At 42.7% G+C, this 17,376-nt stretch overlaps 1 protein-coding gene across 1 annotated transcript in view; it reads right to left on the minus strand.

Moving 5' to 3' along the window:
* Positions 1–17,376, minus strand: part of LOC110945082 (DNA mismatch repair protein MSH7-like) — a 30,535-nt gene that overhangs the window by 12,799 nt on the left and 360 nt on the right. The window contains exons 2-5 of the mRNA XM_022186719.2: positions 17,075–17,182; positions 16,787–16,853; positions 15,910–16,005; positions 15,664–15,795 (exon numbers count right to left, since the gene is read on the minus strand). Of these exons, the coding sequence (XP_022042411.1) occupies positions 15,664–15,795; positions 15,910–16,005; positions 16,787–16,853; positions 17,075–17,182 (403 nt within the window). The remainder of the gene's footprint in view (positions 1–15,663; positions 15,796–15,909; positions 16,006–16,786; positions 16,854–17,074; positions 17,183–17,376) is intronic.

A 17,376-nucleotide genomic window follows, 5' to 3' on the forward strand; every position in this document is an offset into this window, starting at 1 on the left:
CAATATTTACGTTACTGTTTTGTTTGATTCGGGTGCGGATACAAGCTATATGTCTGTGAAAATGTGTCAACTGCTAAAACGTGCACCAACACTTTTACCCACCAAACATGTAGTAGAGTTAGCTAACGGTAAAAGTTTAGAAGCCACGCACGTAGTTCAGGGTTGTAATCTTATCCTTGCTGGTCAAGCCTTCTCTATCGATCTCATTCCCATAGTTTTGGGTAGTTTCGACGTCGTGATTGGGATGGATTGGTTATCCCAACACCAGGCAGAAATCCTATGCAGCGAGAAGATTATTCGCATTCCTCGTTCTGGTCAGGAACCTCTTGAAGTTCAAGGCGACAAGAGTGGTGCTGTGGTTGGCATCATCTCATTCTTGAAGGCTCAGAAGTGCTTACGTAAAGGTCACACAGCCATTTTGGCTCTTGTTTCAGACGCATCAGTAAAGGAAAAGAAATTGGAGGATATTCCAATTGTACGCGATTACCCTCAGGTGTTTCCTGAAGATTTACCTGGCTTACCGCCTCATCGTCAGGTCGAATTTCAGATCGAGCTCGCTCCAGGAGCAGCACCCATAGCTCGCGCACCATATCGTCTAGCTCCATCAGAATTGGAAGAATTGTCAAAGCAGCTGCAAGAACTCTTGGAAAAGGGTTTCATTCGTCCAAGCTCTTCGCCTTGGGGAGCTCCAGTGCTTTTCGTGAAAAAGAAAGACGGTACGTTCAGGATGTGTATAGACTACAGGGAACTGAACAAGGTGACGGTGAAGAACCGTTATCCTCTTCCACGCATAGACGACTTATTCGACCAGTTGCAAGGGTCGTGTTACTACTCCAAGATCGACCTACGGTCAGGGTATCATCAGCTGAGAGTCCGCGAGGAGGACGTCTCTAAGACAGCATTCAGAACTCGCTATGGTCACTACGAGTTCTTGGTTATGCCGTTCGGGCTTACGAACGCGCCTGCTGTATTCATGGATCTTATGAACAGGGTGTGTAAACCCTATCTCGACAAGTTCGTCATTGTTTTCATCGACGACATTCTGATTTACTCCAAGAGTCAGGAGGAGCACGAGCAGCATCTTCGTCTGATATTGGAACTCCTTCGGAAGGAACAGCTGTACGCTAAGCTTTCTAAATGCGACTTCTGGCTTCGTGAAGTCCACTTCTTAGGCCACGTGGTAAACAAAGACGGGATTCACGTCGATCCATCCAAGGTAGATTCGATCAGAAACTGGCCTGCACCGCGTACACCGACAGAAATACGTCAATTCTTGGGTTTGGCAGGATACTACAGACGGTTTATTAAAGACTTTTCAAAGATCGCGCAACCACTTACGTTACTGACACAGAAGGGTGTCACCTACCGTTGGGGCAACACGCAGGAAACTGCTTTTCAGTACCTAAAGGATAGGCTCTGCAGCGCACCTATTCTTTCATTGCCAGAGGGCACAGATGACTTCGTGGTATATTGTGACGCATCAATACAGGGTCTGGGTTGTGTATTGATGCAACGTGATAAAGTGATAGCCTACGCTTCTCGGCAACTCAAGATTCATGAACGCAACTACACGACGCACGATTTAGAGCTGGGAGCTGTTGTTTTCGCGCTTAAGATATGGCGACACTACCTGTACGGTACCAGATGCACGATCTACACCGATCACAGGAGTCTCGAGCATATTCTTAAGCAGAAGGATTTGAATATGCGTCAACGACGATGGGTCGAGTTACTTAACGATTACGAATGCGCCATCAAGTACCATCCAGGCAAAGCCAATGTTGTGGCTGACGCCCTCAGTCGGAAGGACACTCTACCACGGCGCGTGCGAGCGCTACAGCTCACGATTCAGTCTAGCCTTCCAGCACAGATACGAAATGCTCAGGTAGAAGCATTGAAGCCCGAAAATGTCAAGGCTGAAGCCTTACGCGGCTCACGACAGCATATGGAACAAAAGGAAGACGGCGCCTACTATGTAACGGGTCGGATATGGGTCCCTCTTTATGGCGGTCTACGCGAACTTGTGATGGATGAAGCTCACAAGTCTCGCTACTCAGTACATCCAGGGTCGGATAAAATGTACCACGACATCAGCACTACTTATTGGTGGCCTAGCATGAAGGCTCACATCGCTACGTACGTTGGAAAATGTTTGACCTGTGCGAGAGTCAAAGTTGAATATCAGAAACCAGCTGGTCTACTTCAGCAGCCTAAGATACCGCAATGGAAATGGGAAGAAATTTCCATGGATTTTGTTACAGGCTTACCTAGATCTCAGCGTGGGAACGATACAATATGGGTCATAGTTGATCGACTCACCAAGTCTGCACACTTCCTACCGATTAAAGAAACGGACAAGTTCTCCACTCTCGCAGACGTCTATCTTAAAGAAGTTGTTTCGAGGCACGGAGTGCCCATCTCTATTATTTCGGATCGCGATGCACGATTCACGTCAGAGCTATGGCAAGCAATGCATAAATCTTTCGGCTCACGATTAGACATGAGCACAGCATATCATCCTCAGACGGATGGACAGTCTGAGCGAACGATCCAAACTCTAGAAGACATGCTTCGGGCATGCGTTATCGATTTCGGCAACGGCTGGGAAAAGCACCTCCCTTTGGTGGAGTTTTCGTACAACAACAGTTACCATACCAGCATTCAAGCCGCTCCATTCGAGGCATTGTACGGACGTAAATGCCGGTCACCTCTCTGTTGGGCAGAGGTGGGGGATAGTCAGATTACGGGTCCAGAGATTGTAGTGGACGCCACAGAAAAGATAGCACAGATACGGCAACGCATGGCGGCGGCACGCGACCGTCAGAAAGCCTACGCGGATAAGCGTAGAAAGCCTTTGGAATTTGAGGTCGGAGACCGGGTTTTATTGAAAGTTTCACCCTGGAAGGGTGTGGTACGTTTTGGTAAACGGGGCAAACTGAATCCGCGGTACGTCGGACCATTCGAAATCTTAGAAAAGATTGGCAAGGTAGCCTACAAGTTGAACTTACCAGCTGAACTCGGAGCAGTTCACAATGTCTTTCACGTATCGAACTTAAAGAAGTGCCTATCAGATGAAAACCTCATCATTCCTTATAAGGAACTCACTATCGACGAGCGGTTGCAGTTCGTTGAGGAACCAGTAGAAATCACGGACCGGGATGTGAAGGTCCTCAAAAGCAAGAGAATCCCTCTTGTTCGAGTTCGTTGGAACTCCAAACGCGGTCCAGAGTACACCTGGGAACGCGAAGACAGGATGACAGAAAAGTACCCCCAGTTATTCGAAACCAATGCTACCACTACTGAGGCTGAAGCTACTACTTCGGAATTTCGGGACGAAATTCCAGATCAACGGGGGGAGGATGTGACACCCCAGGAAAACCAGTGAACAGTACAGTTTACCTAGCTTCCTCAGTGAGTGCACACCAAATTTCGGGACGAAATTTCCAATTAGTAGGGGATAATGTGACAACTCGTACTTTACCGTCTCGTACATTACGTGTAACCATTGAACTAATGTGAATTATATGATTAAGTTGTGTGATCGAATGTTATATGCTATATAATTTCATAAGAATGTGTATGTTACTACTTGAACCGAATGCCCAACCGAACACAAACCCACTCGGTCCATTTAGTGGACTCGAGACCATGAGAAAACCCATGTGGGGTTTCGGCCCACATCCCTTGTACGCATATATATACACATGCACATTATAGGGTTTTAGTTTTTTTACAACCTTTGCAACCACACACACAAGCTCTCTCTCTCTCTCGAATCGGAACCAAGAACCGCCGAACACCTATTCAAGCTTTTGGATTCGGAATCCTTCTCCCCTTGTTTCGGTTAGTATCAAGTTAATGAATTCGTGCTTACATGATCTTGCTAGAATTCGAATTTGCATGATAGTAATCTAGGGTTGCTTGATGTACGTTTGATTTACAAGTTTGATAGTGTTTAAACGATTCTTGAATGCATATCGGGTATGATGTTGTTAACCGGCTAGATACTTGTGATCATTGGATATATAGATGTATGATGGATCGGCTGAATTGATTGTGCTTGTAACCGGCCATGTGTGTATGTGACTTAATCGGATTAATTGATTTATCTTGGCTATATGGTTGTATAAATTGCTATGATTTCTGCTCTTATGTAAAGACGTGTTCATATATGTTTCGGTTAGGGTTCTTGTTAAGAACATGTGAATTATGCTAGTTTGATCGGATACTGATCATGATAGAAACTGTTAATTGATATGGTCAAACTTGGAAACTGATAATGTGAATTGATTTGCATAAATGCATATAACTAAATTGCATGAAATCAGGAAAAACTGTTACACACGGTTGCGACTCAGATTGCGAGTCGGAACCCCACTCGAGACCACAAACAGCGCAAGCCGAGACAACGGTTGCGAGTCCAGTTGCGACTCGTAACCAGACCGTGATGAGTCGAGATCATCAGTTGCGACTCGCAACCTCCTGTTGCGACTCGTAATCTCCGGCTGTGACTCGTAACCGGGCCATGATGAACCGAAACCACCTGTTGCGACTCGTAACCACCGGTTGCGACTCGAGATCGTTGGTTGCGACTCGAGACCTTCTTTGCACGTACACTGTTTTGGGCCTACGCTGTCACGGGCCCAATCTTATGACTGTTATGTTATTGGACTTGTTACATAGTTGCTAATTGGACTGCTTATGTTAATTGGGCTGACTACTTGGACTCGTTACTAGATATGAACTGCTAATACGTTTATGTGAATTGCCATGATCATACTTGATACCATACGTGATACAAACATGCTACATACGAACCTAACTTGCATAGTAACCATGATAGGACGTGGTTGATTCCTTACTTGTATACTTGAGCATTATACTGTCTGCCGAGCAAACCCAGGTGAGTTCACACTCCTACTAAGGCATGGGATTCCCGGGTCGTGGGAATGGGATAAAGGTTACAATTGACTAAGAACGTACATATGCTTTCCTAGACTATCACCTACCATGATCCTCGGATGTCAGGACGGTTCCGTAGGTTAGGATAACACCTACGTGGTCATATGCCAATTACTGCCTCGGATGTCAGGCACGCACGTAAAACCTACGTGTACGCATTACTTCTATCCTCGGTACAAAGGATACGTACGTGAAACCCACGTACACCCCCGCGTCTCCTATCCTCGGTTATGAAGGATACGTACGTAAGACCTACGTACACCCCATACGCGCTACTGTTCTCGGAAGAAGAACAGGGATGATACGAGTAGTTAATACGAATAGTCTAGTGGTCACATAACATGGGAAGCCCCCACCTATATAACTTACTATCGGCCCAGTAGTGCCACCCGTTACTTACTGTTACGCACTTACTTACTGTGAACTCGCTCAACTAGTTTGTTGATCATTCTGTTACATGCCTTGCAGATTGTTAGGTACATTGGAGCTTGCACAAAGAGGAGCTGGTCGTTGTGGACAAGGATCGTATTACTTTGATTAGACACTTATGACATTTCAGTATTTTAACTTGGGTTTATACCAATGCTTCCGCTACTTAAACAATGCTTGGTTTTGAAACATCGATTATGTCGTGATGAACTACTTTAATGACTTTTATAATTATTAAATGCTATGTTTGATATGATTGATGGCTTGCTCCTGGTCACGTCACGCTCCCAAGCGGTGGTACTCCGCGTGTGGATTTTGGGGGTGTGACAGATTGGTATCAGAGCCATTGGTTATAGAGAACTTGGTTTTAATATGGGAAAACGTTTTTTTTATTAAAATCGGACTATAACCAGAACAGTGCTCTCAACGATCCACAACGACGCTTCGCTCCACGTGCAAGACTCGACATCTTAGGTAATAAGGTTCATGTTTATTGCCTGTTTGCTAGAATTACTTAGAACTTTGCTCGTGGTATGCTTAGACTACAATGCTCACTATTTGCTATTGCTTAAGAACCCTTACGTGCTTACGCTTTTCTGTCATCGCACTATTCGCGAACTTTTCTCACCTATTTCGCCTTTGACATGAAGATCAATGGCTGGAAGAATTAACATGACACAAGCCCAGTTAGAGGCTCTTGTTCAAGCCCAAGTTGCTGCGGCAGTTGCAGCAGCTCAAGCAGGTAGTATATCCTGCAGTATAGGCACACTAGGACCCCTAGATCCTACATTCACTCTTGTATTTAACTTCGTCCTATTCGTACACAATAGGTCAACACGCGCAGCAGCCTGTCTGCACTTTCAAGAACTTCATGGACTGTCGTCCAAACTCTTTCAGCGGCACAGAAGGAGCGGTTGGACTCCTCCACTGGTTCGAGAAGCTAGAATCAGTATTCGAGATGTGCGAGTGCCCTGAGGCTCGCAAGGTCAAGTTTGCTACTGGCACCTTGGAAGGGATCGCGCTAACCTGGTGGAACGCGCAGGTGCAGATTCTTGGGTTGGCAGCTGCTAACGCCACCCCATGGAACGATTTTAAGGAACTCATCAAGCGTGAGTATTGCACGCGTGAAGATATTCACAAGCTGGAAGACGAGCTATATAATCTGAAAATGGTTGGGTCAGAGATCGAAGCGTATACTAAACGGTCGAACGAGCTGGCTGTTCTGTGTCCAACTATGGTGGACCCTCCATACAAGCGCATTGAGTTGTACCTCAAGGGATTGGCGCCAGAGATTCAGAGCCACGTGACGTCGGCTAACCTCGAAAACATCCAGGAGATCCAACGCCTCGCTCATCGCATCACCGATCAGGCAGTGGAACAGAATAAACTGCCTAAGCGTGTCAGCGCTACTACTACAGTCACTTCTTCAGCTACTCCCGTTACCCTCAGTGACAACAAGAGGAAATGGGAGGGGGATTCAAGCAAAGCATCAGTTTCGGTTCAGTCCCAGAATCAGCAGCGAAAGACTGACAACTATCAAAGCCCTAACCAGCAGTCGTCAGGTAACCACAGGCAGGGTGGATATCGCGGAAATCTTCCAAAGTGCAACAACTGCAACAAACACCACAACGGTCAGTGTAACAAGGGTCGTTGTCAAAGATGCCTCAAGATGGGTCACGAGGCCAAAGACTGTAGAAGCCTTCGTCCTGCGAACCAGAATCAGCAGCAGCCTCACGCTCAGCCCAACCAACAACAGGGCAACAAGGGGTGCTACAATTGTGGTGCTGAAGGCCACATCAAGAGACACTGCCCACAGCTCAACAGGAATCACAACAACAACAACAACCAGGGCAATGGCAACAACAACAATGGGGGAAACAACAACGGCAACGAGGCAAGGGGCCGTGCATTCGTACTAGGTCGTGGCGACGCAGTGAACGATCCCAACGTTGTTATGGGTAAGTTTCTCCTCGACAATATTTACGTTACTGTTTTGTTTGATTCGGGTGCGGATACAAGCTATATGTCTGTGAAAATGTGTCAACTGCTAAAACGTGCACCAACACTTTTACCCACCAAACATGTAGTAGAGTTAGCTAACGGTAAAAGTTTAGAAGCCACGCACGTAGTTCAGGGTTGTAATCTTATCCTTGCTGGTCAAGCCTTCTCTATCGATCTCATTCCCATAGTTTTGGGTAGTTTCGACGTCGTGATTGGGATGGATTGGTTATCCCAACACCAGGCAGAAATCCTATGCAGCGAGAAGATTATTCGCATTCCTCGTTCTGGTCAGGAACCTCTTGAAGTTCAAGGCGACAAGAGTGGTGCTGTGGTTGGCATCATCTCATTCTTGAAGGCTCAGAAGTGCTTACGTAAAGGTCACACAGCCATTTTGGCTCTTGTTTCAGACGCATCAGTAAAGGAAAAGAAATTGGAGGATATTCCAATTGTACGCGATTACCCTCAGGTGTTTCCTGAAGATTTACCTGGCTTACCGCCTCATCGTCAGGTCGAATTTCAGATCGAGCTCGCTCCAGGAGCAGCACCCATAGCTCGCGCACCATATCGTCTAGCTCCATCAGAATTGGAAGAATTGTCAAAGCAGCTGCAAGAACTCTTGGAAAAGGGTTTCATTCGTCCAAGCTCTTCGCCTTGGGGAGCTCCAGTGCTTTTCGTGAAAAAGAAAGACGGTACGTTCAGGATGTGTATAGACTACAGGGAACTGAACAAGGTGACGGTGAAGAACCGTTATCCTCTTCCACGCATAGACGACTTATTCGACCAGTTGCAAGGGTCGTGTTACTACTCCAAGATCGACCTACGGTCAGGGTATCATCAGCTGAGAGTCCGCGAGGAGGACGTCTCTAAGACAGCATTCAGAACTCGCTATGGTCACTACGAGTTCTTGGTTATGCCGTTCGGGCTTACGAACGCGCCTGCTGTATTCATGGATCTTATGAACAGGGTGTGTAAACCCTATCTCGACAAGTTCGTCATTGTTTTCATCGACGACATTCTGATTTACTCCAAGAGTCAGGAGGAGCACGAGCAGCATCTTCGTCTGATATTGGAACTCCTTCGGAAGGAACAGCTGTACGCTAAGCTTTCTAAATGCGACTTCTGGCTTCGTGAAGTCCACTTCTTAGGCCACGTGGTAAACAAAGACGGGATTCACGTCGATCCATCCAAGGTAGATTCGATCAGAAACTGGCCTGCACCGCGTACACCGACAGAAATACGTCAATTCTTGGGTTTGGCAGGATACTACAGACGGTTTATTAAAGACTTTTCAAAGATCGCGCAACCACTTACGTTACTGACACAGAAGGGTGTCACCTACCGTTGGGGCAACACGCAGGAAACTGCTTTTCAGTACCTAAAGGATAGGCTCTGCAGCGCACCTATTCTTTCATTGCCAGAGGGCACAGATGACTTCGTGGTATATTGTGACGCATCAATACAGGGTCTGGGTTGTGTATTGATGCAACGTGATAAAGTGATAGCCTACGCTTCTCGGCAACTCAAGATTCATGAACGCAACTACACGACGCACGATTTAGAGCTGGGAGCTGTTGTTTTCGCGCTTAAGATATGGCGACACTACCTGTACGGTACCAGATGCACGATCTACACCGATCACAGGAGTCTCGAGCATATTCTTAAGCAGAAGGATTTGAATATGCGTCAACGACGATGGGTCGAGTTACTTAACGATTACGAATGCGCCATCAAGTACCATCCAGGCAAAGCCAATGTTGTGGCTGACGCCCTCAGTCGGAAGGACACTCTACCACGGCGCGTGCGAGCGCTACAGCTCACGATTCAGTCTAGCCTTCCAGCACAGATACGAAATGCTCAGGTAGAAGCATTGAAGCCCGAAAATGTCAAGGCTGAAGCCTTACGCGGCTCACGACAGCATATGGAACAAAAGGAAGACGGCGCCTACTATGTAACGGGTCGGATATGGTCCCTCTTTATGGCGGTCTACGCGAACTTGTGATGGATGAAGCTCACAAGTCTCGCTACTCAGTACATCCAGGGTCGGATAAAATGTACCACGACATCAGCACTACTTATTGGTGGCCTAGCATGAAGGCTCACATCGCTACGTACGTTGGAAAATGTTTGACCTGTGCGAGAGTCAAAGTTGAATATCAGAAACCAGCTGGTCTACTTCAGCAGCCTAAGATACCGCAATGGAAATGGGAAGAAATTTCCATGGATTTTGTTACAGGCTTACCTAGATCTCAGCGTGGGAACGATACAATATGGGTCATAGTTGATCGACTCACCAAGTCTGCACACTTCCTACCGATTAAAGAAACGGACAAGTTCTCCACTCTCGCAGACGTCTATCTTAAAGAAGTTGTTTCGAGGCACGGAGTGCCCATCTCTATTATTTCGGATCGCGATGCACGATTCACGTCAGAGCTATGGCAAGCAATGCATAAATCTTTCGGCTCACGATTAGACATGAGCACAGCATATCATCCTCAGACGGATGGACAGTCTGAGCGAACGATCCAAACTCTAGAAGACATGCTTCGGGCATGCGTTATCGATTTCGGCAACGGCTGGGAAAAGCACCTCCCTTTGGTGGAGTTTTCGTACAACAACAGTTACCATACCAGCATTCAAGCCGCTCCATTCGAGGCATTGTACGGACGTAAATGCCGGTCACCTCTCTGTTGGGCAGAGGTGGGGGATAGTCAGATTACGGGTCCAGAGATTGTAGTGGACGCCACAGAAAAGATAGCACAGATACGGCAACGCATGGCGGCGGCACGCGACCGTCAGAAAGCCTACGCGGATAAGCGTAGAAAGCCTTTGGAATTTGAGGTCGGAGACCGGGTTTTATTGAAAGTTTCACCCTGGAAGGGTGTGGTACGTTTTGGTAAACGGGGCAAACTGAATCCGCGGTACGTCGGACCATTCGAAATCTTAGAAAAGATTGGCAAGGTAGCCTACAAGTTGAACTTACCAGCTGAACTCGGAGCAGTTCACAATGTCTTTCACGTATCGAACTTAAAGAAGTGCCTATCAGATGAAAACCTCATCATTCCTTATAAGGAACTCACTATCGACGAGCGGTTGCAGTTCGTTGAGGAACCAGTAGAAATCACGGACCGGGATGTGAAGGTCCTCAAAAGCAAGAGAATCCCTCTTGTTCGAGTTCGTTGGAACTCCAAACGCGGTCCAGAGTACACCTGGGAACGCGAAGACAGGATGACAGAAAAGTACCCCCAGTTATTCGAAACCAATGCTACCACTACTGAGGCTGAAGCTACTACTTCGGAATTTCGGGACGAAATTCCAGATCAACGGGGGGAGGATGTGACACCCCAGGAAAACCAGTGAACAGTACAGTTTACCTAGCTTCCTCAGTGAGTGCACACCAAATTTCGGGACGAAATTTCCAATTAGTAGGGGATAATGTGACAACTCGTACTTTACCGTCTCGTACATTACGTGTAACCATTGAACTAATGTGAATTATGTGATTAAGTTGTGTGATCGAATGTTATGTGCTATATAATTTCATAAGAATGTGTATGTTACTACTTGAACCGAATGCCCAACCGAACACAAACCCACTCGGTCCATTTAGTGGACTCGAGACCATGAGAAAACCCATGTGGGGTTTCGGCCCACATCCCTTGTACGCATATATATACACATGCACATTATAGGGTTTTAGTTTTTTTACAACCTTTGCAACCACACACACAAGCTCTCTCTCTCTCTCGAATCGGAACCAAGAACCGCCGAACACCTATTCAAGCTTTTGGATTCGGAATCCTTCTCCCCTTGTTTCGGTTAGTATCAAGTTAATGAATTCGTGCTTACATGATCTTGCTAGAATTCGAATTTGCATGATAGTAATCTAGGGTTGCTTGATGTACGTTTGATTTACAAGTTTGATAGTGTTTAAACGATTCTTGAATGCATATCGGGTATGATGTTGTTAACCGGCTAGATACTTGTGATCATTGGATATATAGATGTATGATGGATCGGCTGAATTGATTGTGCTTGTAACCGGCCATGTGTGTATGTGACTTAATCGGATTAATTGATTTATCTTGGCTATATGGTTGTATAAATTGCTATGATTTCTGCTCTTATGTAAAGACGTGTTCATATATGTTTCGGTTAGGGTTCTTGTTAAGAACATGTGAATTATGCTAGTTTGATCGGATACTGATCATGATAGAAACTGTTAATTGATATGGTCAAACTTGGAAACTGATAATGTGAATTGATTTGCATAAATGCATATAACTAAATTGCATGAAATCAGGAAAAACTGTTACACACGGTTGCGACTCAGATTGCGAGTCGGAACCCCACTCGAGACCACAAACAGCGCAAGCCGAGACAACGGTTGCGAGTCCAGTTGCGACTCGTAACCAGACCGTGATGAGTCGAGATCATCAGTTGCGACTCGCAACCTCCTGTTGCGACTCGTAATCTCCGGCTGTGACTCGTAACCGGGCCATGATGAACCGAAACCACCTGTTGCGACTCGTAACCACCGGTTGCGACTCGAGATCGTTGGTTGCGACTCGAGACCTTCTTTGCACGTACACTGTTTTGGGCCTACGCTGTCACGGGCCCAATCTTATGACTGTTATGTTATTGGACTTGTTACATAGTTGCTAATTGGACTGCTTATGTTAATTGGGCTGACTACTTGGACTCGTTACTAGATATGAACTGCTAATACGTTTATGTGAATTGCCATGATCATACTTGATACCATACGTGATACAAACATGCTAGATACGAACCTAACTTGCATAGTAACCATGATAGGACGTGGTTGATTCCTTACTTGTATACTTGAGCATTATACTGTCTGCCGAGCAAACCCAGGTGAGTTCACACTCCTACTAAGGCATGGGATTCCCGGGTCGTGGGAATGGGATAAAGGTTACAATTGACTAAGAACGTACATATGCTTTCCTAGACTATCACCTACCATGATCCTCGGATGTCAGGACGGTTCCGTAGGTTAGGATAACACCTACGTGGTCATATGCCAATTACTGCCTCGGATGTCAGGCACGCACGTAAAACCTACGTGTACGCATTACTTCTATCCTCGGTACAAAGGATACGTACGTGAAACCCACGTACACCCCCGCGTCTCCTATCCTCGGTTATGAAGGATACGTACGTAAGACCTATGTACACCCCATACGCGCTACTGTTCTCGGAAGAAGAACAGGGATGATACGAGTAGTTAATACGAATAGTCTAGTGGTCACATAACATGGGAAGCCCCCACCTATATAACTTACTATCGGCCCAGTAGTGCCACCCGTTACTTACTGTTACGCACTTACTTACTGTGAACTCGCTCAACTAGTTTGTTGATCATTCTGTTACATGCCTTGCAGATTGTTAGGTACATTGGAGCTTGCACAAAGAGGAGCTGGTCGTTGTGGACAAGGATCGTATTACTTTGATTAGACACTTATGACATTTCAGTATTTTAACTTGGGTTTATACCAATGCTTCCGCTACTTAAACAATGCTTGGTTTTGAAACATCGATTATGTCGTGATGAACTACTTTAATGACTTTTATAATTATTAAATGCTATGTTTGATATGATTGATGGCTTGATCCTGGTCACGTCACGCTCCCAAGCGGTGGTACTCCGCGTGTGGATTTTGGGGGTGTGACACGGTTCCTTTGTCTTTCTTTTTAAACAAAACAAAAAAGATTAACTCACCCTAATATCTAACAATAAAAAAATTATGTGGTACTAAAATAATCCACATTTTAGTTCCAATTTTTTATATGTATCATTGTATTTACTTATAAATAAATTGCAATTCTAGTTAACTTAACTATGCCAAAAGGATATTTAAATGACTAAGTATACTTTAATTGAACTGACATTTATGAATTACATAAAAAAAACTAAAAAATTAATATATGCTAGTTGCATTTTTTTGTCACGTTTTATAATCGTTTATCACTCATTTTTTACCACATATCATTCATTTTATAATCTGTAAAGTTAATTATTTTGTGCAACACTTAAATTAGTAGAATGAATTTTAGTATGAATTGTTTATCTACTTTTTTTTTGTAGATGAGATGTACTTGCTAAATATACAATAAGGATTGAAGATAATTAAAAGACTCCAGAATGAAGTAATTGAAGAATGTAGTTTGAACTCCTTCGGAGCTGCATGCATGAATAGGCAGGCAGGCAATTAAAAGATTTTTTGGACTAAAATAGTCAATTAAATGCATGGGATGGGATTCATGTAATGTAACAAAGGAGGAATAACTGATAATGGGCCAAATATAAATTATTTGGGCTAATTTATAAGGTGATTGGGTAGGCCCACAACGACTATTGATTGGTGGTCCAATTTACACAAATTTGTGATCCATTTGTTTGAACGGTCTGTTTGCTTGACATTTACATAAAGTTTAAAAAAAATAGTGTGATTTAAAACTAAAACGGATTAGCACAAGCAAACAATGTTACAAGAGTAAATACGATGTGTCACAATTTTAAGTATTGAATATTCAAGATAAACATAGATAATGAGGCCGTAACCGTTGTCCAGATCATAGAAAATGAAATATTTATGCTTTCGTGAGGAGGTACCAACTATACATACCAAGTAAGTAAATGAATGACATCAAGGAATTGAAGTGGCAGTAGATTCAAAGCTAGATTGGTTTCACAAAATAGGCAGGAATAGACAGACTATAATAAGGTATTTTCTCTTGTATTCCTTAATTATATTAGCACTAATAATTGTCTCAAGAGACTTTGAGATGGAAGATGTTAAGATTGCATTTTTACATGAAGCGAAGATTAATCGGCCTCTGGTTTTTTTTACCCTCCATATATATATAAATAGCAACAGAACCTGAATGAGAATTAGAAGTTGAAAAGCATGGAAGCATCATTTTCTTACATTTTTGTTTTTTGTTGGACTATTAACCCATTGCAAATTCTGGGTGTAAAAAATTTAGAAGAAAACAGAATACTTGTTGTAAATACTATCTTAATTTAACTCAAAGAGAGACTTGCTTGTGTATAAACATAACATTGCCGGTTGAGGTTCACATTGATATTTTTTTTACAGAACGGGAAAAAGTGAAGATTGTTATCACATATAAAATAAAACAGTCGATAAGTCTTAACAACTAAAATAGTGTAAGATTTTTACAATCGGTGTATTAAACATTGTTATCACTATGTAAGAGTACAACACACATACAAAATAAACAGTCGAAATGTGAGAAATACTTACCACAACGCAGAACCAAGATGTTAAAAATAGAGAAATAATGCAAGAATCAAATGTATAGAGGTGAGAAACAATGGAAGACCCAGATGAAAATAGTATTCTGAAATGAAATAAAACACAATTTGTTAGGAATACAATATAACAAAACTGAGCTTTAAAAGTAGCGTTAAGTTAAACTGACACTAACTTGCAATTAGACGGTTGAATTGATTTTATAAATGTTGTTCATACTATGTAGCAGCAAACTGAAGGTGAAGGTGAAGGTGGGTGTGTAGTGTTTGTAGAAAGTTGGATGGAGTTTATGAAGCTTAAATCTACTATATATAATGTCAAAAGTAGTTGTACTTTTGACATCTACTTTTTAAACCTGAATATATAATGTTAAAAATAGTAAACATCTACTTTTTAACCCAACCCAGCTGTAAGTTGACCAAAAAAAGCTGTAAATTGAAAAAAAAAAGTAGATGTACAGACTGAATTCTGACCACTCACCTCTTTTCAGCAGCAGACTGCTGAAGTCTGACCACAGTTCACCTCTTTTCAGCATACCAACCACTGTTGACCACTATTCCCTCTTTTCAACCTAGTTGTTCACCTCTTTTCAACCTGTGCACATAACATCTTTTAGTTGGGCTTGTTCAAATATTAGTACAAAACCAACAAGATGTTGGTTTCTTGTTTAAAACCAACAAGATGAAGTATATCTTCTTAACGAACATTTTAAAACCAGCAAGTTTTGGCTTACACTAATGTTTTACAGCCACTTTTATAAAGTAGTATAGATGATTCCTTCTTTGACTTACACTAATGTTTTACAGCCACTTTCATGTATAAAAATGAGCAATGAAAGTGTAATAGAAGTGTTTATTTTTCTTTTTATCTATTTAGTATAGTACTCATTTGATCCATTTTATATCAAACAACCTAAAACAACCCTTTCTTAAGAAGATGCATCATAACTGGCACATCTAACCAAAAAACACACCTGCATCAATAAAGCCCCTAAAGCCGCACAGGAAGCATCATCAGTGACGGATCCAATCCAGAACTGTAAAGAGGCACAGTCGACAAAGGCAAATCCAAATGCAGTTGTACCGTCAGCAGGATCACTTGTACCCTGTACAAAAAGGTAAAAGCAAAGTGGCATAAGTAAATGCCACAATATCTTCATAGTATACACTACATAGACATATGATAGTTATAATATCGCGTGCAAGATGTAAAGCAGTACCTCCTTTAGAGAAAGAAGATGAACAGCTTGAGGCCCAATATTACCATGAATCAACGTTGATGGTGTAAGCACCTGTACCAATTTCCTTTGAATTACCTGTGAATGTTTAAAAAAATATATATAATTAATATTTGAATGACAACAATATATATAAATGCTCAATCGCAAATTAACAGTAGTAGCATAAGTGGCAATACAGGCAAGTATTAAGTTGTTAATGCAACACCTAGCAAGTGGTAGCATGCTCTACAAAAACATTCAGGATAACATTAAAGAGAACTTGAAGATCTTTAAGAGCTATGCAGTTAATATCAATGATATATCACCGATATATCGGTTATCAGTCCCCATGTAAAATATCGGTCAGAATACCCATCTGATATTATCGGCAATATTGACCGATACTCGACAGATATATCACTGGTTTTCCCGATATCAGTACCTTTCTTCTTAGTTCTATCATTCGTCTTTCTTCTTATTGCTGGTATTAGTGTTTTAAGTCTTAATTGTTAATTCTTAGTGTTAACAGTTAAATGTTAGTGTTTTAAGTCTTAACCAGTCCCTACTTGCTATAATTGTTAGTGTATTGCAAGTTGCAAAAGATTAATTTGTTAATGGTAGGGGGGTATACTGAATTGTTAGTGTTAAATTGCTATATATATAAATTCACATGATATTAAAATCACCGATATCCCACCACGATAACCTATATTTCAAATATCGGTCCTTGACCGATATCCGAATTTTTACCACGTTAACTACATAGTTTAAGAGTAAGCAAAGGGGAATTCCAGTTTACTGTGAACAAACATTTTATTCAATAGAGCAAACTATTTTAGCAAAAGTTCAAAGATCTCTGTGATCACGGTGAACTTACAGAAGAATTGCCTCTTGATTTTGCTTGATCTGCTGTTTCCAACTGCTCAACTCTCCCAACTTTATACCTTCAAATTTTTATGTTGAAATGGTGAATAATGATACAAAGGTAATGCACGAGTACGTAATAAATCTACAAGACTACAAGTACAAATTTCTAGAAGATGTAACTTTTGTAACAAAAAAGCGTTTGAGTTCAATACTTCAATTCAGCCTAACCCATTTCAACCCCTACCAGAAACTACATGTTTTGACCCGTTATTGTAGATATCAGTAGTCAGTAACTTACATACGAGCAAGAAGCTTTTCAATAGCATCATCAATTGCATCTTCAAATGAGGAATTGATTGAGAGCAAAGTGATAACAACCACAAAATCTTGCCATTCGGGATGTAACCTAATGACAATAACCCCCTTATTTTTTCTTTTTAAAATGACCCGTTTGATTATGATCAAGAACCTATTTTATCTATAAACATTTTGACCCGTTCGCCGCCCATTTTGCCAGGCTTAGTTCCAACCCAAACTAATTTACCCACCCCACCCACTTTGCAACCTCAATAGAAAACAGAAGATATAAAGACGACAAAC

This window comes from Helianthus annuus, chromosome 6, assembly GCF_002127325.2.
Source record: "Helianthus annuus cultivar XRQ/B chromosome 6, HanXRQr2.0-SUNRISE, whole genome shotgun sequence".
Taxonomy (NCBI): domain Eukaryota; kingdom Viridiplantae; phylum Streptophyta; class Magnoliopsida; order Asterales; family Asteraceae; genus Helianthus; species Helianthus annuus.